The sequence below is a fragment of the Larus michahellis genome, chromosome 19 (genome assembly GCF_964199755.1).
Source record: "Larus michahellis chromosome 19, bLarMic1.1, whole genome shotgun sequence".
Classification (NCBI taxonomy): Eukaryota; Metazoa; Chordata; class Aves; order Charadriiformes; family Laridae; genus Larus; species Larus michahellis.
In genome coordinates this window covers 8132199-8153115 of record NC_133914.1, presented here as the reverse complement: position 1 = coordinate 8153115, position 20917 = coordinate 8132199, and the positions used below count along the sequence as shown (strand labels likewise).

Below are 20917 nucleotides of genomic sequence, written 5' to 3'. Positions count from 1 at the left end.
GAAGTGGCCATAATAAGCCAAAGGTGCTGAGCCACATTGCGGCTGTACGCTGGGACACAGCCGCTGCCCTGGGGAGGCCGGGGGCCCCGGGCACCCTGCCCGCCCCTCACCAACACCAAAGCTGCTGGAAGGAGAAAAGTGAGGGTCTGGGGCAGCAGCAAAGGGGGGACCCCGGGCCCAGCTCCAAGCAAGAAGCTTCAGCTCTGCCCCTCTCTGAGCCCGCGGCAGCGAGGGAAGGGCAGGCAGGGACCCAACCAACACTTCTGTCCACGGAGAATCCACATTGGACCGTGCTTCCTGGTTTCTGGAGGGACACAGCCTCGACCCATCCTGACCCTGCACCATCCTCCCCCCCTGCAGGCACCCCCCAGCCCAGCCTGCCCCCAGAGGAGTCCCGGCTGCCTTCCCCTCCCTCAGCAGGGCTGTAACAGGCGACCTTGGACCTTAACAGCAAAACAGGAGGAGGAGGAAAATCCTGGCTGGAAACAGAAATAGCAGATAGCTGCTGCCGCCAAGGGAACAAGCTCTTCCCCACCAGCACCCACTTCCCTGAGCAGGAACGGCGGCAGCCGGCACAGAGAGGCACACACAGGGAGAACAAACTGTTGCTCTTTTTTTTTTTTTTTTAAAAAGGCTAATAATAAATAACAAGAGAAGCTGACCACAACATGCTGGACCCCCCATGAACACTGTGGCTCTCCCCGAGGGCACAGCCACGGGAGCTGTGCCGTGGGACTCGCTGGGTGCTTGCGCATCACCCCTGGTTTCTGCCAGGTCCCTCCAGCTGCCTGGGGGGGCCAAAGCAGGAGCAGGGCTAACAAATCTATCATCTCCCCAGCAAGTCACTTTGGAGGAGCCGGCCTCAGACAGCAGACTCAAGAGCAGCAGCCACATTCAGGAAGCGAATCCCCACTGTCCGGGAGATGGGGAACTGGGCCTGGGCCAGCCACTGCATCCGCCTGTTCACGAGGTCCGGCACCGAGAGCGAGCGGAACTCCAGCCCGTCAGTCCTGCCGTTGGCATCCACCACGTCGTAGCTGCCTTCCTGCTGCATCTGCAGGTTGGGGTGCAGCCACTTGTAGTAGGCGACTCTCAGTGCCAGCCCCAGCAGGTAGCAGGGCAGCGCAGCAGAGACCAGCGGGACGAGGTACGAGTGCTCCTCAGAGGGGTACTGGCACCAGAGCCAGGACAAGGCCAGCAGCGTGCTGTCCACCAGGATGAAGCCGTGATAGATGATGCTGCGGTACAGCGTCCTTCCCTGTGCCACGTTGAACCAGCTGAAGTAGAGGATCACGGCCACCATGGCGCGGTAGAGCTGCTCGGGGCCGGGCGACTCCATGAAGTCCGTGCCCTGGAGACTGACCCAAAGGAACATGGCCAGCCACACGAGTGGGAAGTGGACAGCCACACTGTAGGGCCAGAGCAGGGCGAAGAGGGCGACCACAAGGATGCGGGGGCAGATGAGGAAGAGGTTCCACAGGAAGTAGATGATGGAGGAGTGCCGGCTCAGCTCGTACTTGTCCTGCAAGAAGGAGCGGAGGGACTTGTGGTAGTCCAGCAGAGACCAGGTCACACACAGGAACGCAGTGCAGATCCCCAGTCCTGCAAACACAGCGGCGGAGATGCTGAGGGCAGACCAAGGGGGGCCCAGCCTGGCTCAAACCTTCCCCTGCCCGGCATTGCTAAAACGAGCTTCCCACCAGCTGCAGAGGGTCAGAGTCTCAGCACCTGTGTCTCCACTGGCCTTCCTCCCTCCCCGAGGAGGAGGAGGAGGCTGGTGCCCGGCCTTGCACAGGAGATAGGGAAGAAGCGACGGGACAGAGCGGCTCTGCAGAGCCCGTCTCCCAGGCGGGCAGGAGGTGAGTGCTGGTTCCACCCAGCTGGCGCATGGTTGGGCTCCCCATGTCGCCGCAGTGACACTTGCTGCCCACGCCAGGCCACCAAAGCACCTCCTGGGTGGCCTGCGCTCCACCCTCCATCCACACCCACAACAGCATCTCCCCGCTCCCCAGCGGGCTCCCGATTTCTCTCCTGACCCTCAGCCTCCCCTGGGGACGATCGCAGAGGTCCCCCAGCTTCAACCCTCCCACCCCAGGCCCAGCATAGTCCATTGGGAAACGTGAGCGCAGGACAGGGGTCCACGTTCCCGTGTGTTACGTCAAAGGAAGGAGTGACATGGGAGAAGGATGACACCTCAAGCAAGAACAGACGAACAGTGTCCTGCTGGGTCCTGCGGGCCCCGGACAGCCCATCTGGTCTGTCCCGTCCAAGCCTGTGCCCCCACAGCCCCCCTCCCCTGCCCCAGACCCCTCACCCTGGGAGGGCTCCGCCTTGTCCGTCTGCAGGATAACGTAGAGGAGCAGGGTGAGCTGTGGGGTGTTCTCCAGGAAGGTCTCGAAGAGGCGCAGCATGCTGATGTCGTGGGAGAGGAAGGCCATACGGCTCTGCTCCTCCTCCTCCTCCGCCTTCTCCCAGCACACCTTCCAGCCCACCCTCAGAGCGTGGAGGCACCTGTGGGGGGACCCGGCCAGGGGTGAGGGGCTGCTGGGTGCCAACGCAGCGCACCCCTGGGTCCCCATGCCGCCCTGGCGGGACAGGTGAGACCGCTCCCCATTTACGCTCAACCCTCTCCCTGCCCCTTCCCAAGCCACACACCGCAGCGTCCACACGACGCTCAGCCTTCAAGTCCAAAGGTGAGCCCGAGCATCCCCCTCGGCGGAAGCCGACGGATTGTTTCCCTCCCGCCGGAGGGGAGGCCCCGCGCAGCCGCCCGCTTCCCCCGAACAGCCGGGAGAGCCGAGGCCCAGCCGAGGCTTCAGGGCGTTCGCTGCTCCCGCGGGCTCCGACACCCGGCCCCGAGGGTTTGGCCTCCGGCAGCGGCGGCGGCAGCGGGAGACGGAGCAAACCCGGCGCTTCGGGACGCGGGTGGCTCCCACCGACAACGTTTCCGAGCTGGCTCCAGCCCAGGGCTGGGCCAAACCGCTCTGTCCGGGGAGCCCCTTGGACCCGACCCCCAGGGATGGGGGCGAGGGGCCCCCGGAGGCGTCCAAGAGTCTCCCCGCGCAGAGCGGTGGCGGCAGGAGGTCGAGCCCCTGTTCCCCCGCCGCCGGAGGAAGGGGAGAGGCCGGGGCGGGGCGGAGGCACCGGGGGGGATGCCTGGGGGGGGGGGATGCGGGGCGGTACCGGGGGGGTGCCCGGGTGCCGCCGCGTACCTGAAGAGGAAGCCGAGCTGGAGCAGATGGAGGACGGCGACCAGCCATTGGGGCACGTCGGGGCGGAGAGCGGGCGGGTCGGAGCGGAGCCAGAGCCAGCTGCAGGCCTGCGTGGCCACCGAAGCGATGGCCAGCAAAGCCAGCACCAAGGCGGCCAAGCCGGGCTGCCCTCCCCAGGCGTACTCCGCCGCCACCCACCCGTCGACACACACGTCCAGCACCGCCGCCGCCGTCCCCGCCGCCGCCAGCCCCAGCTGCAGCGGACCGAACCGCGGCGCCATCGGCGGCGGGAGGGGACGGACGGACCGGGAGAGGTGACGCGGCCCCAGGCCCCGCCCCCCCGCTCCCTCCCACCGCCCCGCCCCGCCCCAAAACCCAGCCAGGGCGGGCACTGCCGGAGAACGGCAGAACGATCCGGGTTGAAGGGACCTTAAAGATCATCCAGTGCCACCCCCTGCCCTGGGCAGGGACACCTCCCACCAGCCCAGGTTGCTCCAAGCCCCGTCCAACCTGGCCTTGAACCCCTCCAGGAATGGGGCAGCCACAGCTTCTCTGGGCAACCTGGGCCAGGGGCTCACCGCCCTCACAGCCAAGAATTTCTGCCTGAGATCTCATCTAAATCTCCCCTCTTTCAGTTTAAACCGTTCCCCCTCGTCCCATGGCTCCCCTCCCTGATCCAGAGTCCCTCCCCAGCTTTCCCGGAGCCCCTTTAGGGACTGGAAGGGGCTGGAAGGTCTCCGCGGAGCCTTCTCTTCTCCAGGCTGATCCCCCCCAGCTCTCTCAGCCTGTCCTCACAGCAGAGGGGCTCCAGCCCTCCCAGCATCTCCGGGGCCTCCTCCAGCCCTGCTCCTACAGCTCCGTGTCCTTCTGCTGTTGGTGCCCCAGGGCTGGAGGCAGCACTGCAGGGGGGTCTCACAGAGCGGAGCAGAGGGGCAGAATCCCCCCCTCGCCCTGCTGCCCACGCTGCTGGGGATGAGCCCACCCAAACCAAACAGGAATGCTCCAAGCCACAGCAAAACCCAGCAGTACCAAGTGTCTCCCCCTGCCAGCCAGCCCTGCAGGGCAAGGAGCAGGAGGGGAGCCGCATCATTACTGGGCTCTGAGCCAGCTGGGAACCCCCCTTTGGTTCTTTTGTGGGATTCCCCATCCCTGGGCCACATCCCAACCTAGGGCACGTGGCACGGCTCGCCAAAGGTGCAGGGCTGAGGCACCCCTGAATGTGCCTGACTGCTGCCTCCCCCATCGCTGGGGACAATCACCCCCTGACCGCCCGGTACATCTGTGCCCGCGTCAAGGCCCAAAGCCAGGTGATAGCAGAACTTGCCAATCTAGCGAGCTGGTGGAAAGTACCGGAATATCCCATTGTCCGAGATGGGACAGAGTGGAAAAATACCTGATGAAAGTTAATTATCTTAGACCCTATAAGTAGGGATTCTACTGAGACCCTTTGAGCTCTTCTGGCTCGCAGGGGGCTGTGGCCAGCACCTCCCCTGAGGCGGGAGCCGCTCAGGCAAGCACCTTGAGGACTGAAAAGCCAGGGTGAGCCAACCCCCCTCCAGCCCCAGTTATCGCCCGCTGAGCAATGTCGATGCGGTGGGAGCGTTCACTCCTAACTGGAAGAGGGCAATTTTAACTCTAGGCCAGGCTCTTGCTCCCCCACCTCTCGACGCACACTAGCTGACACGCGGGTGTTCCCATATTTTACCACATCCAAATTTCTGCCTGTGCACGTGTAAAAGGGGCACCCGTCGGCTCACAGGAGTTGCCCCTTGTGAAGGAACCTTTAGTCCTTATAGCTAAAACTCGGGTGTAGGTGTGTGCTCAACCCCTTAAGTGTTGTGTGTTTGAATGTTCGTGCTTATACCTATATGCATTGATTTAGGACACCATATAGTAAGTTACTGTGAATCTTGCCATCTTTGAATCTGTAATTAGGTCGTTGTTCAATTATTTTATTAAATGACCTTGTAAATCCTTAAATCAGTTAACGATCAAGTGCTGCTAAAACTCAACTCTTGATCTACCTCAAGTAATTAATAAATTTTAAATTGCTATTAAATCATAACCGTGTCAAATATTTCTATCCGTGACACACCTGACACAGGCCCCGAGTCCCGGGCACCAGCAGCACGGCTCCGGCACATGCTCTGAGGTGGTACCAGGGGCTCCAACACCAACTGCGGCTGTAAATTCCTCCTGCGCCCTCGCTCCTCTTCCAACACAAGACATCCATTCCCCGCGGCCGCTCAGCTGGGCGCACCACTACGCTGGTGTGCCCAGGGCATGCTGCTCCACTCGCAGGCTGGCTCCTCGCCTCGCAGCCCTGCCCGGGTCCCTCTGGCGAAAGGTGTAGCCGCTGGCGCTGCTGCCCACCCGGGGTCTGCTCAGGCTGCGTGCTCTGAGCTTCGCAGCCCCCTGCCAGACCCCTGCAACACAAATGTTCCTTCTCTGTCTCCCTCACCCACCTCTAAAGGGTCCAACACCACAGAATCATAAAATAGCTTGGGTTGGAAGGGACCTTAAAGATCATTTAGTCCCAGCCCCACTTCCAACACTTTGCGTTGGTTCCCCTGAGGTTCCGGAGAAGCCAGCAAAGCCCCAGGCTGGTGAATCACCAAACCGTTCAGGGTTTCTCAATGGCAAAGCAGTCAAGGTCAGCTTGCAATGCCCAGCTGAAGGAAGAAACTAAGCAGAGGCAAGTTAAGAGAGCACAGAAGGGAAGAGTTGTTTATGCATGCTCAACAACTGGGGAAAAAAATAAATAAAAAATTTAAAAATAATAATCATAGAATCACAGAATGGTTTGGGTTGGAAGGGGCCTCAAATAAATAGATGTCTCACCACCCTCACAGGAAAGAATTTCTTCCTCACATCTCATCTCAATCTCCCCTCTTCCAGTTTAAAACCATTCCCCCTCGTCCCATGGCTCCCCTCCCTGATCCAGAGTCCCTCCCCAGCTTTCCTGGAGCCCCTTTAGGGACTGGAAGGGGCTGGAAGGTCTCCCCAGAGCCTTCTCTTCTCCAGGCTGAACCCCCCCAGCTCTCTCAGCCTGTCCTCCCAGCAGAGGGGCTCCAGCCCTCCCAGCATCTCCGTGTTCTTCTCTGGATCTGCTCCAACAGGTCCATGTCATTCTCATGCTGGTGCCCCAGGGCTGGAGGCAGCACTGCAGGGGGGTCTCACAGAGCGGAGCAGAGGGGCAGAATCCCCCCCTGGCCCTGCTGCCCACGCCGCTGGGGATGAGCCCAGGCTGTGGGGGGTTTCTGGGCTGCAGGTGCACGTTGCTGGGGCGTGTTGAGCTTCTCATCCACCAGCACCCCCAAGTCCTTCTCCTCAGGGCTGCTCTCTGTCCATTCTCCACCCAGCCTGGATTTGTGCCTGGGACTGCCCTGACCCAGGTGCAGGACCTTGTACTTGACCTGGTTGAACTTCATGAGGTTCACACGGGGCCACCTCTCCAGCCTGTCCAGGTCCCTCTGGATGGCATCCCTTCCCTCCAGCGTGTCGACCGTGCCACACAGCTTGGTGTCATCGGCAAACATGCTGAGGGTGCACTCAATCCCACTGTCCGTGTCTCCGACAAAGATGTTAAACAGCACTGGTCCCAGTACTGACCCCTGAGGAACACCACTTGTCACTGGTTTCCACTTGGACATTGAGCCTTTGACTGCAACCTGTTGTGTGTGGCCATCTAGCCAATTCCTTATCCATTGAGTGGTCCATCCATCAGATCCATATCTCGCTAATTTAGAGACCAGGATATCGTGCAGGACAGTGCAAAATGCATTGCACAAGTCCAGGTAGATGAAGTCAGTTGCTCTTCCTTTGTCCATCAACTCTGTATTCCGTTGTAGAAGGCCACCAAATTTGTCAGGCGTGATTTGCCCTTATGGAAGCCACATTGGCTGTCACCAATCACCTCCTTCCTTATTTCCCATGTGCCTGAGTAGTTTCCAGGATGATCTGCTCCGTGATCTTGCCAGACAGAGAGGTACAATCGATTATTATCAGAGAGGTATAATCAATTATTATCAGAGATAATAATCAAGCTTCTTACCCTACACATGTGAAAATCATGGCCCAAACTTACTGAAGTTCATACACTGTCAAAGGAAGAACTAATCCCACCTGTCTTGCTCGCAAGCCAAAGGCAAGGCTGCTGTGGTGCAAGGCCACTGAAACAAGACCTTTCAGGTTGCTGGTTGTGTGCTCTTTCCAGAGGAGAAGTGTGTACCAACATGAGGAACTCACCTGGCAGCAGACTCCTAGGGAACACAAGGGAGCCCACCACTCTCATCCGTGGTAAGTTAAAAGTCCACGGGGAGGCCTGGTCTTCATCTGATTTGTGAGACTATCTCAGAAGTCACAGTGGAAGGGAGACAGACTCCCTGATGCAGGTCAGTCTGGCACAAAAAGACTTTGTAGCAACCACCGCCATTTCCCGATACATCAAGCTTTTCCAGAGGATTTCAAATCAACATCACAGAGCTTTTACTAAAAGTCACTGATTTTGTCTTGGTTTCCGACTAAGTTCTCAATGTCAAAAGCATTCACAATTGCTGATTCATGTGTGTCGTGACCTTGTGCCCTCTTCGTTTTCTCTTGCTCTCAGTCATTACAGCACTTGCTGGGGACTCAGAAGTCCTAAGAGCAAGGAGAATAATAAAAGCCAAACCCTGATGACGGCAGAGGCAGAGCTGCTGGTTTTAACACACTCGTCGTATTTTGTAAAATCAACTTCCCTGATGGCACAAACATGATCAATGCCGCAGGCCTCCTCGCACGGGGTGAGGTCATATCTGACAGAGTTAAACTCGTAGTACTTCTGCAGATAGTGTGGATCCTTTGATATCCTCTCCAGCACCGTTTGCATGGAGCCCACAGAGCCATCCGGGACTTGGAAGGCTTCTGTCAGCCTATACTCTTCCTCCCATGTTGGGAACTCTTCCTCCCGTGTCGGGGCCATCATGTTGGCCTGAGTTAGGTTCAAGTAGTAAGTCACCATATCCTGCAGGGAGAGAAAACCAGAAGGAGGACAGATCAGGAAAGGACCAGGCCTTGAGTGAAGTGTTTGGCTAGGATGTGATCAGCCCCTTCTCCCAGGCGCTGGTGGGCAGCACCACAGACCCGTGTATTCACCATGGGCAGTGCATCTCCCTGCCCAGTGACAGGGGAGCTGCCTCCCAACAGGTGCTTCCTACTGAGATGTGAACCTGTGGTGAGCCTCCAGAGCTCACCACAAATGCATCCTGTTTGGTAAGGGATAAAGGGAGGGCTCTTCTCTGCTTGACTTTGATCTCCAAACATCAGGAATTTTGAGCCTGCTTCAGAATCATACTTGTTATTTACTACCAACACTGTCCACCGGCAGAAGCAAGGGTTGGAGTAGTGTTAGTTACTGAGTGACATCATTTTCTCAACTGTGAGCAAACTAAAGAATAAAGTTTTTAACTTCTGTGCTCAGTCTCTTGCTCTATTTCTCTCTCCTTCACTAGTTCCCTAGCCTTCTGCAGAGTATTTTAGCATTCATTTCTCATGCTCTAAACATGTAAATAGAGCATCTATAGAGATGCTTTATCGATTGCAAAGAATGGCACCAACACCCCATCCTCTACCTCTTAGCAGATAAGAGACTAAGGAAACGGATGCAGCCCGTCCAATTCACCTAAATTCAGATCCACTACAAATTAATCAATTTAGCAAGTACGGGGGACTCAAATAATTTTCTAGGCAGTTAAATGTTTTTGGAGGACAGCTGACAAATCTGTTGGTCCCCAAAGAGAAGTTCTGCAATCCACGTTACCTGGGTAGTAAAGCAAGTGTCAAAGGAGACTAGATAAAGACATGAAGAACATGGCAAAGCCTGTCCTGCACTGGGGAACTCAACCCAGCAGATGGCCTGGGCCAGCTGACTGCAGTCGCCTTGCCTTTTACTCACTGACACTCTTACTAAATCTTTGTGCTAGTCATGAAGCTGAAATATCTTGGTTGACGTCCTCTCCTACACGGCTGCTTGGCTGCTGTAATCCTGCCTGTTAAAACCACATGGAAGAATTAAAGTACTCTTCTAGAACTGAAGTGTGCAGCACATGGAGATCCCCTACCAACACTTGAAGGGTGTCTGGATCATAGTCGATCACCCGGATCCCAGGGTTGTTGGCTCCATTGTTCACTCCAGGTAATGTTGTTTTCCAGGGAGTCACTCCAGGAGCCAAGAACATAACATTGATTGGAGAACCTTAACAGAAAGGCAAAACAACCCATGAATGGGAGACCCTGGCTTCTATCACCCCCTGTCCACGCTGCAGTGAGCACCGCGGGAACCGATCACGCTGCAACAGCAGCTCTGTCACAATAGTGAATGCATAAATCAGCACATCGAACAGCATCAGGGACTGCTGCGGCTAAGAACCGGCTTTCCACTGCTGTTGAAGACTCTTGTAGTGATGGTGCGCAAGAGAACCACGCTCAGCAAGAGACCCAGAGCACTATGTGTAACCCAAACGCAAAGATTCGTAACTGCTCCCTTATGTCTCAGTTGATGTCCAAACCATATCAATAGGGAGAGCAGGCAAGAATTTGCAAGGCATTGAGGGGAAATGACAAAATTTGAGGGTAAAAAGGAAGGAGGGGTGGAGCTACAGGCTGGGGGTGGAGATCAGAACCACTGTTGTCTCTTGTTGATCAAAGCATTTCACAAGCCTTTTCTGGCTTCCCAGCTGCATTCAGCCACTGAAACCTCTCACTGACAGTGATTTTCTGGGTGTTGGCAGAGCTATCACACAAATGCTTGGGTGGCCAGAACTGGTACCTGTATCACTGTAAAACATTCGAAAGCTGTCCGTGTGATGGTGCCCAAAAAACTGGGCAGCAATCACTCTGTGGTGCTTCTCCACAATTTTCAAGTATCGTTCATTAAAGCTGCTCCGGAACCAGGGCTTGCCTCGTTTCTTCTCGAAGAAGCCAGGAGGGATGTGCCCCACGATGTAGACCTACAAAAGCGAAGAGCTGCACTAAATGCAAAGCCCACACTTCCCAGGGCAGGCTTGTGACTGCACAGAGTGGAGAGCAGGAGCGAGAAGAGCTTCCAGGCTGGGAGAAGCCCTCTACAAAGTTTGTTTATTTATTTCTTTCAATACCATTTCATCTGCTCTAGAGGCATTGGTCAGTGTTTCTTCCAGCCACTGGAACTGCCCTCCAGGATCTTCCTCACCAGCTGTCTCGTCATTCTGGTCATAGTACAGATTGGTATTGAGGACAACCATTCGCCCCTTTGTCGTTGGGCTGGGCAGCTTCTCACTGTAGAAAGCTCCTGAAAAATGCAACCGGCCAGGAAAGAGCTGGAGGTCTGCTCATGTTGGTTGCTGTGACCCCAGATCCCTTTGCTTCCACCCCTCTCAGCTTTCCTTGGCAATAGCGACAGAGTCACTGTCTGGACAAGGTGCCAGCAGTGCTCTGAATGCTCCGGGCTGGGGATCTGGAGCAATGCTCCCCCCTCTGTACCTCGTCGTGCTTATGCCTCTCTGGGTGAAGGCAGACCCTGCATGGGGACAGCATGCAGCACCAGGAGCCGGGCAGCTCTAGAGAGCCACAGTACCGGCCTGCATCAGCAGCTTTCTTAAAAGATCTTTTTTTCCTTCCACTGAGCTCACATGCTGCATTCCCTGTTCCCAGTAACTCAAGGAAAGCAGGTGAGAATAAAGCATAAATAAATTTATTTTCTCCCATGCAGGAGAACTCAGTGCCAGAAATCAGCATTAAATTGTACCCTTCCGCTGCAAATACCCTACAAGTACTGTTGCTCTGAGCACAGAAGCAGGGAAAACTATTTGTGGTATTCTCCTAACCACCCCATCTCCCCAGAGTGCTGCCAACATGAGCCAGTGGTGCCATACCTGCTCTGAAAAGGGCAACAGAAGCATCATTCAGCCAAGGACGCCACAGTTCAGCTGTTCGGTTGTAGATCTTGTGTTCCTTCCCTGGAAACTGGTTCTTGGGGTGGAAGTCATGATTGCCCATCGCTGCGTAGACTTTAGTATCTAAAGACAGAGAAAAGGAGGCACAGAAGAATCCACGCTTGCTTCAGAGTTCCTCAGCACCAAAGCTGCCCGAGGCACCCACAGACACAGCATGGCTTGAAAGCTTTGCAAAGGTGAATCATCCACACCCCAGCCATGTGGTTGCATTGACTGGGAGTACAACACTGCAAAGACAAGCCACAGCTTTACAGATGAATCAGTGAGCTTTCACCATCAATAATGCTCCTTCTCCCACTGCTGACATGGATTAACTGTGAGGAAATCTTGCAGCCTTTTCTGTCTTAATGACTAATTACAGAAACATTTATTTTCCTCTTCTGAGTGAGCTAACCTGAAACAATTAGTATGCATCAGACGCCTTAATTCAGACATGCTTCATGCCATACAGCAACTAGGGAGAAGACAAACAAGTCCCAGCGACCACAGCCCTTCTGTGCCTTTCCTCTTCACAATTTTTCCACCCTGGTAAGCTCTACCTGTGAGACTCTGTGCCCCTCTCCCCTTCTCATCCCCTCAAATCCTACCTGGAAATGTCTTTTTGATCAGAGAAGTCAGATTTTCTATTATGTGCAGAACTTTCTCTTCTCCAAGCTTCTCATTGGGGACGTGAGGAGTATCATCTCTAGAAAAATAAAAGCATCACAGTCACCGTCTGTGACTAACAGGGCATATGCCTAAAGGGATAAGCAAGGCAGAGAAACTTGCTTGCTTCTCCGTGTGCCTCCTAGAAAATAAAGCTGAAGCTTTTGTGAGCAGTAATCAGAACCATGTTGGGTGGCCAAGGCACTGAAGGAGTTTCAAGGAATTGCTCAAAGTGAAAACGGTCTGCACTTTATTTTACCTTGAAAAAACCTATGAACAAGCATTAGAAGTGAATGCTCACTCTGCCTCAGTGCGTTTAATAGGCACTAAAGCTGACTGGAAATATTGCAAGGAATAGTATTTGCAATCTCAGGTCAACATCTGATCAGCAATAGGGAAGCAAAGCTGTTTGCACAGCTGTTTGAACAGCGGGATAACAACTCATTAAAATGAAAAAAAAGGAATGCCTCCAGTAAGGCAGTGATCATTGAGGCCTGCCTCCAAAAGCGTGGCAGACTTCTGGAGGCTATAGCAAATTAAACATTGATGTTGCACTGCTAGAAAAAAAGCAAACATTACAATAGGACATATATACTTACAATAATAATGCAAAATAAAGCTTTTACTGCCTATAAGTGACATGAGACCTGTGGAATAGGGTACCCGCTTCTGGAGACACACTAGGAGAAAACATGCTTCATTTGGCAAGGTTCCTCATACTTCTAAAGCAAAACAGCCCCTTCTTGAGACAAGTCTCCCAGCTGCCTCTTTGCAGGCTGAAGAAATGCCACAGGTCTGTTTTGCAGTGCCCTCCTGCCACTGCCTCTAACAGGCAGGGCTTGGTCCACCAAGAGAAAGAGCACATCCGATTCCCCCCAGCATTTCGGTACTCAGAGTTTGTGTGAAGTCAGGCAGGGCTGTCAACAATTAAAAAAAGGAAGGACTGAGAGTTGCGATCCTTTCCTTTCCTTGCTGTTTCTCACTGCTGGAGCTTGTTGGGAGCCTCTTGCAGGTGTCAAGAGGCCTCATCATGGTTATACTCTCCCCCAAGCCTCCATTTTGCATTATAAAACACATCCGTATCTCACCTCTCCAAAATTGTTACCATGTAAAGAGCCCTGGATCCCTCACAAGCTCCTTATGGCCTGGCCCTCCAGATGCCCCTTCTCCCCTCCAAACGCTAGCAAGCCCCAGAACAGGCAGGATCGCACCCCAGCCCAAGAACTACGCACAAGCCCAGAACACCCAGTGACAATTCCTGGAGTGTTTGGTGTTTCTCTCCTCGGAGAAGCAGCTCTCTAAAGAGACAGACATGGTCCCTCAGCCCCCAGGGCTGCAGCGGGAGGACGGAGGCGGTGAGCTGAGGAGAGCCCCAGCAGCGAGCGGGTTCAGAGCCCACCCATCCCCTCCTGGCGGGACCCCGGCCCGGCCCGGCCCGGTCCTCGGCCGCCCCTCACCCGGTCCAGAGGACGAAGTCCGGCCGCGGCAGGCGGTTCCTCATGGCGCTGGCAGCGGAGGCGAGCAGGCGCCAGGGCGCGTCGCAGAGGTAGCTACCCCAGGGCCCGGCGGCGGGGTCGACGCGGGAACTGCCCGAGGGGCACGCCTGCCCGGCGGCCGCCGCCGCCTCGTAGTCGGGGTCCCAGTGGAGGTCGGTAATGTGCCAGAAGCGCCCTGCACCTGCCGGGAGACGCCAAGGCTCAGCGGGGCGGGGGGCGCGGAGCTGCCGCCGGGCGCCGCTCAGGGCCCCCCCGCCCGGCTGGCCAGGGAGCGGGGCGGACGTCTCCCCCTTACCTGACAGGGCCGCGGCCAGCGGGCAGAGCAGGAGGAGCGCGACGGGCTGCATAAGGCGCTGCATGAGGTGCTGTACATCGGCTCCGGCTGGGCTGGGCTGGGCTGGGCTGGGCTCGGCTGGGCTGGGCTGGGCTGGGCGGCTCGGCCCGCCCCCCTCACCGCCCCCCTCACCGCCCCCCTCACCGCCCCCCTCACCTCAGCGCCGCCGCACTCAAAATGGCGCCGGACGCTTCCCTGGGACCTTCCCCCATTGGCGGGAGCCGGAAGACGGAGGGCCGTGATTGGCTGTCGGCCGGCGGAGCGGCGTCCACGAATTGGGCAGGAGGCGGCGGCGCGGGGAGGGGCGGTGCGCGCGGGCCGGCGGGCGCCCGACGTTCGGCAGCCGCCATGTGGAGCGGGCACGGTGCGGCCGCGGCTGCCGGGGCTGGGCCGGGCCGGGCCGGGGAGGGCTCGGTGTGGGGCGCCCGGAGACGGGGGGGCCGGAGGGGCCCGAGGCCGCCGCCGCCGCGCCCCGTGATGGCGGTGGTGGCGGCGGCGGCAGGAACGGAGGGCGCGTCACCGCCAGCGCCTCATGGTCTCTCTCTCTCTCCCCCCCCTTCAGGCGCCTTCGACGGCGGATACGGCACCACGAGCATCTCGGGGCCTGCGGGCGGCTACACGCAGTCGCCGGGCGGGTTCGGCTCCCCCACGGGCACCCAGGCGGAGAAGAAGCAGGTAGGCCGGGAGCGGGGCCTCGGCGGGGGGAGCGGGGCGGGCGGCCCCAGCGGCGCTGACGACGGCCCCGCCGCCTCTTGCAGAGGATCCGCTCCCAGAACATCGTGCCCTGCACCGTGTCACAGCTGCTGGCAGCCGAGCAGGTCGACGAGACGTTCCGGATCCGCGACGTGGAGATCTCCCAGGTGGGCGTGGGGGGAGTGCGGCGAGCGGGGGGAGCGGGCGCGTTTCCCGGCGCCTTCCCGGGTGAACCGCCCCTCTTCCCCCGCAGGTCACCATCATGGGCATCGTCCGGCACGCGGAGAAAGCACCGACAAACATCCTTTACAAAGTGGACGACATGACAGCAGCCCCGATGGATGTCAGGCAGTGGGTTGATACTGACGTAAGCACCAGATTCCTTATGAGCGCGTTTCTTTATAAGCTTTGGGAGTGGTGAAGAGAGAAAACCTATATCAAAAAGGTGTGGTTGTTCTGAAAGCTCTTAAGAGTAACGTGCCCCTGAAAGCCAAGGGGGATGCTGCTGTAGCAGAGATCACTGGTGCTGTACGTGGCTCTTCTGTTCTGTCATTCGTGTGTGGTTCTACATCGAATCACTTTGAATAGTTGTTCAGAGTGCAGCTGCTGAAGCTCAACTGTTACTTCAGAGCTGAACTGAGAGGTGCGTGCTCAGGACCTTTGTGTGGAAACACAAGGAGAGGGAGTGAACAGAGACTTTTCTGTGTGGCTCGGTGATTGAGACGAAGACATGTACTGATGACTGTTGTCTCATTCTCTGATGCATGCCTCCTGAAGTGCTGATAACTGTCACTGCTGGTATAGCAGCCTTTAAAGCTGGCCCGTGTTATTGTGACGTGTATTTGAGGCTGAACAGCTGAGTTCAGTTGAACAACTTCGGGAGAGTAATTAGGCAGACATTCAGTTGGCTTAGCTGCAAGTTTTGCATAACTTCAAAAAAGGTTCTGGCCTGCTTCTGTTCCTCTAGGCAAGTTATGTAGTTGTATACTTGCTTTTTTTATTATTTGAGGGTTCTTTCCTTTTGTTGCTCTGTGAAAATTCCTGAGAGGTGTATAGAGAGAGCAGAGCAGACAGACGGCTTTGCTGTCAAGTTCAACAAGCAAATATTTTTTCTTGGTTTTTCACTTATAATTATGTTTATGTGACTGCTCTTACTGGGTGTAGGAATGCATGCCATTTGTGTTTGCTTGCGATAAGCCTCTTTTCCTAAGTCATTTATTGTGATAGTTGAGAAATGGAAACACGAATCAGCAAAACCTTCCTTTCTCCTTTTCCTCTCTGTTAGGAGGCAGGTAGTGAGAATGTTGTGGTACCTCCAGGAACTTACGTGAAAGTAGCTGGTCATCTTCGTTCTTTCCAGGTAAGATCATGTTACACGTGTCTGACTCCAAGTCACAAGGCTGGAGCAGCAGAGTGAAGGATTGGTGATCTGGCACAGTGTTAGTGGGTTCCTTTTAGAACATCCACTTGATTGTGGTCTTTATAGAATCACAGAATTGTTGTTTTCAATAACATGTTGTTTTCAGCAGAACAGAGTACTGGCCGCCAGGTTCTTGGGTGTTTGTACTGTAGAGCTTAGACCAGGTTCTAGTTAATGGGGATGCTTCTTGTAGCATATTATGTGATGTGGTTGCCTCATAACTAAATATTATAACTAAATACATGAATAAACATTCAAATAATGGTGCAGGCATTAAAGAAAAGTGCAATTGATTAACAGAAGTTACCCTGTCTGTGTTGTCTTGCAAAATCACATATGAAAATGTAAGTCAGAAAACTGTGGACTTGTTACATGCAGACAAGCTCCCTACCTGCCACTGTCCCTCTTCCTAGAGAGAATGGTGGGGCTGGCTGTTATGCGTGTTCCTGTTGCTGTGATGTTAATTTTTTTTTTCTTTTCTTCTTTTTTTTTTTTTTTTCCCCTCTGAAAGAATAAGAAAAGCTTGGTGGCATTTAAGATCATGCCTCTGGAAAATATGAATGAGTTCACCACACACATACTAGAGATTGTCAACGCGCATATGATCCTCAGAAAAAATCTTACGGTATGTACTTGAAGATCCTGGTTCCATCTTGGCCCTTACTGGGTTACTGGTTATCTCCCAAAGAGAGGGACTTTGGGAGATCGTACACGAGTTGTGGGGCTGGAAAGCTTGAAGGGCTACAGTGAAGGTCTAACAGGAGTCCTGGCTGTGTTGGAGAGAGAGTGTGTTGCAGTCCGTTTCCAGTGGTTTCTTTTGGGAATCTGTTTTTAATCATTGTTTCTGTGGAGTAACACTGAGTCTTTAATGCCGTGGGCTTGTGGCAGCCTGTGTAACTACAGCAATTTTACTCTCGTAATTGTAGTCAGCATCAAGAGCGCCTCAGTCGTTTTCCTCTGCTGGGATTGGTGACATGGGGGGCTATGGAGGCGGTGGCAGCCTGCCAGTGAACGGACTCACAGTGCATCAGAGTCAGGTACGTGCAAGCAGCTTCTCCGGGACTGTGGCGTGACGTAGGACAAAGAAACGCAAGCTCAGTTGCTCTTTGAAGACTGATAGTTCCTCAGCCTTGGTGTCGTTTACGACAGAGAAGCTTATCTGTGTGCTAATGGTGGTTCTTGCTTTTCCAGGTGCTGAACTTGATTAAAAACTGCCATGTCCCAGAAGGTATGAGTCTTCAAGAGTTGAAAGTTCAGCTCCACAATATGAGCATGTCAACAATCAAGTAAGTGTGTAGAAACGAAGGATATTCTGGAAATTCAGGCAGTCCTTCCTGGTGTCTGATAAAAGGAGGCAGAGGGGAAAATAGTGGGCAGGCCCCAGGTCCTGGCTTGTTCAACAGCGCTAGTAATTTCAGATGTTCCCAGTAGGATGCAGTAGTGAGCTAGAGCGTTTGAAATCTTCCAGCAGCCCAAAATGAGCCATTATCAGTTGATGTGATAAAATGCTTCGCGCCCTATTTCTGAAACAAGCTGTTGAACAGTTCAGTAGCAAAGTAGTAGGTGCCTGGGAGTACTGCAGTGCCTCAGCAGGACTTTCTCCTGTTCGAGGACCACCTTGCTCTCTGCACACGATCAGCACTTGGGAATAGACTGTTTCTTTTCTCCTTTACTATCTCATATAGCTTCCCCCTCCCTGAGACTTAGAGAAAGAGTGAAGCCCAAAGGCAGTAATTAACGTCCGTTGTCTTTGTGTTCTGTCCCCTTTGAAGCCCAGCCAGGTACCGCTGTTACCTGCCGAGTACCGAGAGCGGTGCCTTCCCCTCTGTGGCAGGCGGGGTCTAAGAGCTGCTGGGGGAGCACGTTGCCCCAGTTTTGGAGGAATTTTCTGTACCTCCTGAGTGGTAGAACTGCTCACAGGAGGGAGCCACCGGGTGGAGTCTGTAAATGGGAAATCCCTGAGAGAAAGGTGTTAATGTGAACTAGTGAACAATTGCTTTTTTTTCTTTTTCTTCAAAGGCAAGCAGTTGAATTCCTTAGCAGCGAGGGACACATCTACTCCACTGTGGATGATGATCACTACAAGTCAACAGATGCTGAGTGAAGTTACTTCCAGCTGGATTTAGCTGTAAGCAAATGCTTGTCCCTGTATCAAGTTATCCTGCCGAGCTTTGTGACGTGGAAGGTGATCTTTGCTCTTTCTAGCCTGTGGAAGTCCCAGTTACTCTGTGAGTGCCTCCTTGGAATTCAAGGACAAGCAGAACGTATAGATTCTGTGAACTGGACTCGATTATATGCTGTGACCATGTGACTGAAAGCATAAGCAGACATGGGAAAACCGAAATCCTCCAAGCTTTCAGTTGGTTTCTGTTTCCTTAGAGGACGCCGGTGTTAGAAAGAACCACCTCTTTCGAATCTTGCCGTGGGCAGATTGTCTTTAGTTTCTAGAGCTGTTTCTCCTAACTCAGCTTTCATTCTCTTTCATTCACAAAGTGGGTAGCCAAGAGTAGTATTCCACTAATGTACAGTAATCATGAATATATTTTTAAGTGGTTTAGTTTTTGCATTTAAATCTATATTTGTACTGCACGGTGATCTTGTTACTAGAGCTTTTGAATGTTTCCAATAAAATTTTAACATGGGTAGTCTGGCATATGCGTGTGGCTCTAGAGGCTTTTGTTCCCTAAAAAAGAATATCATCTGCTTGGACGGAATGTAGCCGTGGGGGTAAAAACAGAGCCCCTGCTTTCAGAATTTCTTTACCTATAGTTACTTTTTTCCCTTAGCTTTTGAAGTAAATTGCTTTAAAAGGTCAAACTGAAGTGAATGCCTGGACACTAAGAAAGTAAATAATTGTACTACTGAAGAAATCTACGTGTTGTATCAATGTTACAAATACAGCCAGGATCACTCCTGCCACCTAAAGTACTTCAGCTGAAGTGCAAATGAATTACATTGCGTGGAACAAGTTTTTCTTCTTTAAACTATTTTTAAAGAATAACAGAAAAGACAGTAGGTTGGGAAACAGCAGGGTTGATGTTGGCGGTGTCTCAGGGTGGAGTTACCAGATTTGCATCTGCTGTTTCTCTGCACAATCCTGCCTTGTTTGGGGAGGCAGCGTGCCGCGGGCAACTGCTTCAGCCTATTTCTGTCCTCTTAGTCATGATATGCTTCCTGTTGTATAAAACGTGAAGCTGAAAACTACCTTCTGGGAACTGTTTTGCGTTTGTTAATGGGAGCAGTTCAGCGGTTCACAGATATTCAGGAGTATTTTTTGCCCTGACCCCACGAGGCATGTAGTTGTTCTCCCAGGAGGAACCACAGCTCTCGTGGTGAAGGGCTTGCCAAAAAGCAGGACCCGGGATCTTTCAAGCTGAATGCTGAGACACCGAAATGCGCTTGCTGCTGCCAGATGGCAGCCTGGTTTGCTGCACTGACCTGTCCCTTGACTGCTGCCTGTGAGTGCCCAGGGGCCTGCTGGAAAAACAGCATGTGCAGCCGGGGCTGGTTGACTCCGGTGCTGTGGGAGCTGCAAGTTGTGGGGGTTTTGTTACCCGGGACTGGTGAAGGGACCTGGTTTTGAAGAAGTGGTTCTCCCCTGTGTGCACGTCTGTGGGGCTGGCTGGTGGGCCCAGGGCGTCTCCTTCCGGCGTTAGTGCTGGGGCAAAACCCAGATGTCCTGCTCCGGTTCCGAGAGTGGTGCAGCCGTAGCCCACGGTGCGCTGCTGGGCCTCAGTTGTGCTGTAGGTGTGGAAGAGGTGAACTTCCAGGCTCTGGAGCCCAGCAGATGTAGCAGCCGAAAATACCGTCATTCCCCTTTTGCAGGGGGCGTGCAGGTTAGGAAGAAAATCCCTGATGATTTTTGGAAGTGAGGATGAATGGAATTGCTTGCAGTAAAGAGAGTAGTTGTGTGACTAGACAAAGCTCTTGTGAGGTGACTGGAGAGGAAAAACTCATCGCCTGGGGAGGGAGTTTAAGTCTGCCTAGTCTCCATTTGGTGTTTGATCTTCAAAGCATCCAGGAGCGTTGGCTGCTGTCTGGCCAGTGGGATGATTTGGAATAGGGCTTAGGGGACAGAGGTGTTGGCTGCTTCACAAAAAGTTTGCATTTAAAACTGTGAAATAACAGTGAAATCCCAACTCTGAATGCTTTTTGTCTCAAATAAAGGAGAGAAGGAAAAACACTTGGGCGTTTTCGGTTGTTCTGGTTTCCTCTATGCTCTGCTCTGCTCCTCTTCTCCTCCTCCCTGGAGCCCATCTTCTCCCCAGCCATGGTCCAGGGATTAGTTTTTTCCCCCAAGAGGAGGAAAAATTGGATTCTGCAGAGACTTAAACACCTGTTGGCCCCTGCCACCCCGGTGTGTCTCTTGGCTGAATCTTTGTACATCGTATGAAGCTGTGAAGAAAGACTGAGAGAGTTGGGGTGTTCAGCCTGGAGAAAACTCGGGGGAGACCTTGGAGCCCCTTCCAGTACCTAAAGGGGGCCTATATGGAAGATAGAGAGGGACGTTTTACCAGGGCCTGTAATGACAGGACAAGGTGGAACGGTTTTAAACTGAAAGAAGGTAGATTTAGGTTGGACATAAGGAAGAAACGTCTTACGATGAGGGTGATGAGACCCTGGCCCAGGTTGCCCAGAGAAGCTGTGGCTGCCCCGTTCTTGGAGATGTTCAAGGCCAGGTTGGACAGGACTTCGAGCAACCTGGGCTGGTGGGAGGAATTGGAGCAGATGATCTTTAAAGGTCTCTTCCAACCCAAACCATCCTGTGATCTGATCCTATGATTTAGGTGCCGTTAATGAACGGCTAGCGCGTGTTTGCAGGTGAGAGCTGGGTTCTCCCTCCTTGAGTGACTATTCCATGAAAGGACCTCAACAGCAATGGTCAGTGTCTCTCCCACAGTGCTGATCTCAGGAGCATAAATCCCAGGGCAGAGCCAGAGGAGGAAACCAGCCCAAACCCAAGCTAGGACTCGAGCCAAGCTTGAATGAATGAGATCCTCTCTGCAGCTTCGGGACTCTGCCCTAGGCACTGAGTGAGGAACGGCGTGAACTGAAAACTCAACCCAAAGCTACTCTTCACTGGGAGAGGGGGAAAAAAGGGACAACAATTTGATCTTAAATGACATTTATTTTCCTGCTCTGAT

The 20917-nt window shown here is 53.9% G+C and overlaps 3 protein-coding genes across 5 annotated transcripts; 1 reads left to right on the top strand and 2 right to left on the bottom strand.

Annotated features, from left to right (window-relative positions):
- Window positions 1-603: 603 nt before the first annotated feature.
- On the bottom strand, window positions 604-3552 carry XKR8 (XK related 8). Its single transcript, XM_074562788.1, has 3 exons — window positions 3213-3552; window positions 2315-2511; window positions 604-1602 (listed from the first exon to the last, which is right to left on the bottom strand). Exons 1-3 carry the CDS (start codon window positions 3491-3493, stop codon window positions 863-865), a joined length of 1218 nt encoding a protein of 405 aa, XP_074418889.1. The 5' UTR covers window positions 3494-3552; the 3' UTR covers window positions 604-862.
- Window positions 3553-5912: 2360 nt separating this feature from the next.
- Window positions 5913-13816, bottom strand: SMPDL3B (sphingomyelin phosphodiesterase acid like 3B). 3 transcript variants are annotated; one of them, XM_074563076.1, is made up of 9 exons: window positions 13622-13816; window positions 13288-13507; window positions 11773-11870; window positions 11105-11248; window positions 10349-10521; window positions 10021-10201; window positions 9314-9447; window positions 7461-8217; window positions 5913-7184 (listed from the first exon to the last, which is right to left on the bottom strand). In XM_074563076.1, the coding sequence occupies exons 1-8, from the start codon at window positions 13683-13685 to the stop codon at window positions 7825-7827; spliced, it is 1407 nt and encodes a 468-aa protein (XP_074419177.1). In that variant the 5' UTR covers window positions 13686-13816; the 3' UTR covers window positions 5913-7184; window positions 7461-7824. The 3 variants fall into 3 exon arrangements, with proteins under 3 accessions (XP_074419177.1, XP_074419176.1, XP_074419175.1); XM_074563075.1 differs by having other exon boundaries at window positions 5913-8217; window positions 13622-13733; XM_074563074.1 differs by having other exon boundaries at window positions 5913-8217; window positions 13288-13685.
- Window positions 13817-13819: 3 nt separating this feature from the next.
- RPA2 (replication protein A2) lies at window positions 13820-18426 on the top strand. The gene is made up of 9 exons (XM_074563078.1): window positions 13820-14024; window positions 14223-14335; window positions 14419-14520; window positions 14607-14720; window positions 15639-15713; window positions 16285-16398; window positions 16700-16810; window positions 16965-17059; window positions 17793-18426. The coding sequence occupies exons 1-9, from the start codon at window positions 13838-13840 to the stop codon at window positions 17875-17877; spliced, it is 996 nt and encodes a 331-aa protein (XP_074419179.1). The 5' UTR covers window positions 13820-13837; the 3' UTR covers window positions 17878-18426.
- The last annotated feature ends 2491 nt before the right edge of the window (window positions 18427-20917 follow it).

Bases quoted from the DNA above. Each gene is read 5' to 3' on its own strand.
- XKR8 (XM_074562788.1), bottom strand. From the start codon at position 3,493: ATGGCGCCGCGGTTCGGTCCGCTGCAGCTGGGGCTGGCGGCGGCGGGG. The intron at 2,512-3,212 runs GTACGCGGCGGC...GTCCCCCCACAG, and splicing joins CAGCTCGGCTTCCTCTTCAG to GTGCCTCCACGCTCTGAGGG. The intron at 1,603-2,314 runs GTGAGGGGTCTG...CTGTGTTTGCAG, and splicing joins CAAGGCGGAGCCCTCCCAGG to GACTGGGGATCTGCACTGCG.
- SMPDL3B (XM_074563074.1), bottom strand. From the start codon at position 13,685: ATGCAGCGCCTTATGCAGCCCGTCGCGCTCCTCCTGCTCTGCCCGCTG. The intron at 11,871-13,287 runs GTGAGGGGCGGC...TTATTTTTCTAG, and splicing joins GACTTCGTCCTCTGGACCGG to AGATGATACTCCTCACGTCC. The intron at 10,202-10,348 runs GTATTGAAAGAA...TCGCTTTTGTAG, and splicing joins CCTCTAGAGCAGATGAAATG to GTCTACATCGTGGGGCACAT.
- RPA2 (XM_074563078.1), top strand. From the start codon at position 13,838: ATGGCGCCGGACGCTTCCCTGGGACCTTCCCCCATTGGCGGGAGCCGG. The intron at 14,521-14,606 runs GTGGGCGTGGGG...CTTCCCCCGCAG, and splicing joins GCGACGTGGAGATCTCCCAG to GTCACCATCATGGGCATCGT. The intron at 16,399-16,699 runs GTATGTACTTGA...TCGTAATTGTAG, and splicing joins TCCTCAGAAAAAATCTTACG to TCAGCATCAAGAGCGCCTCA.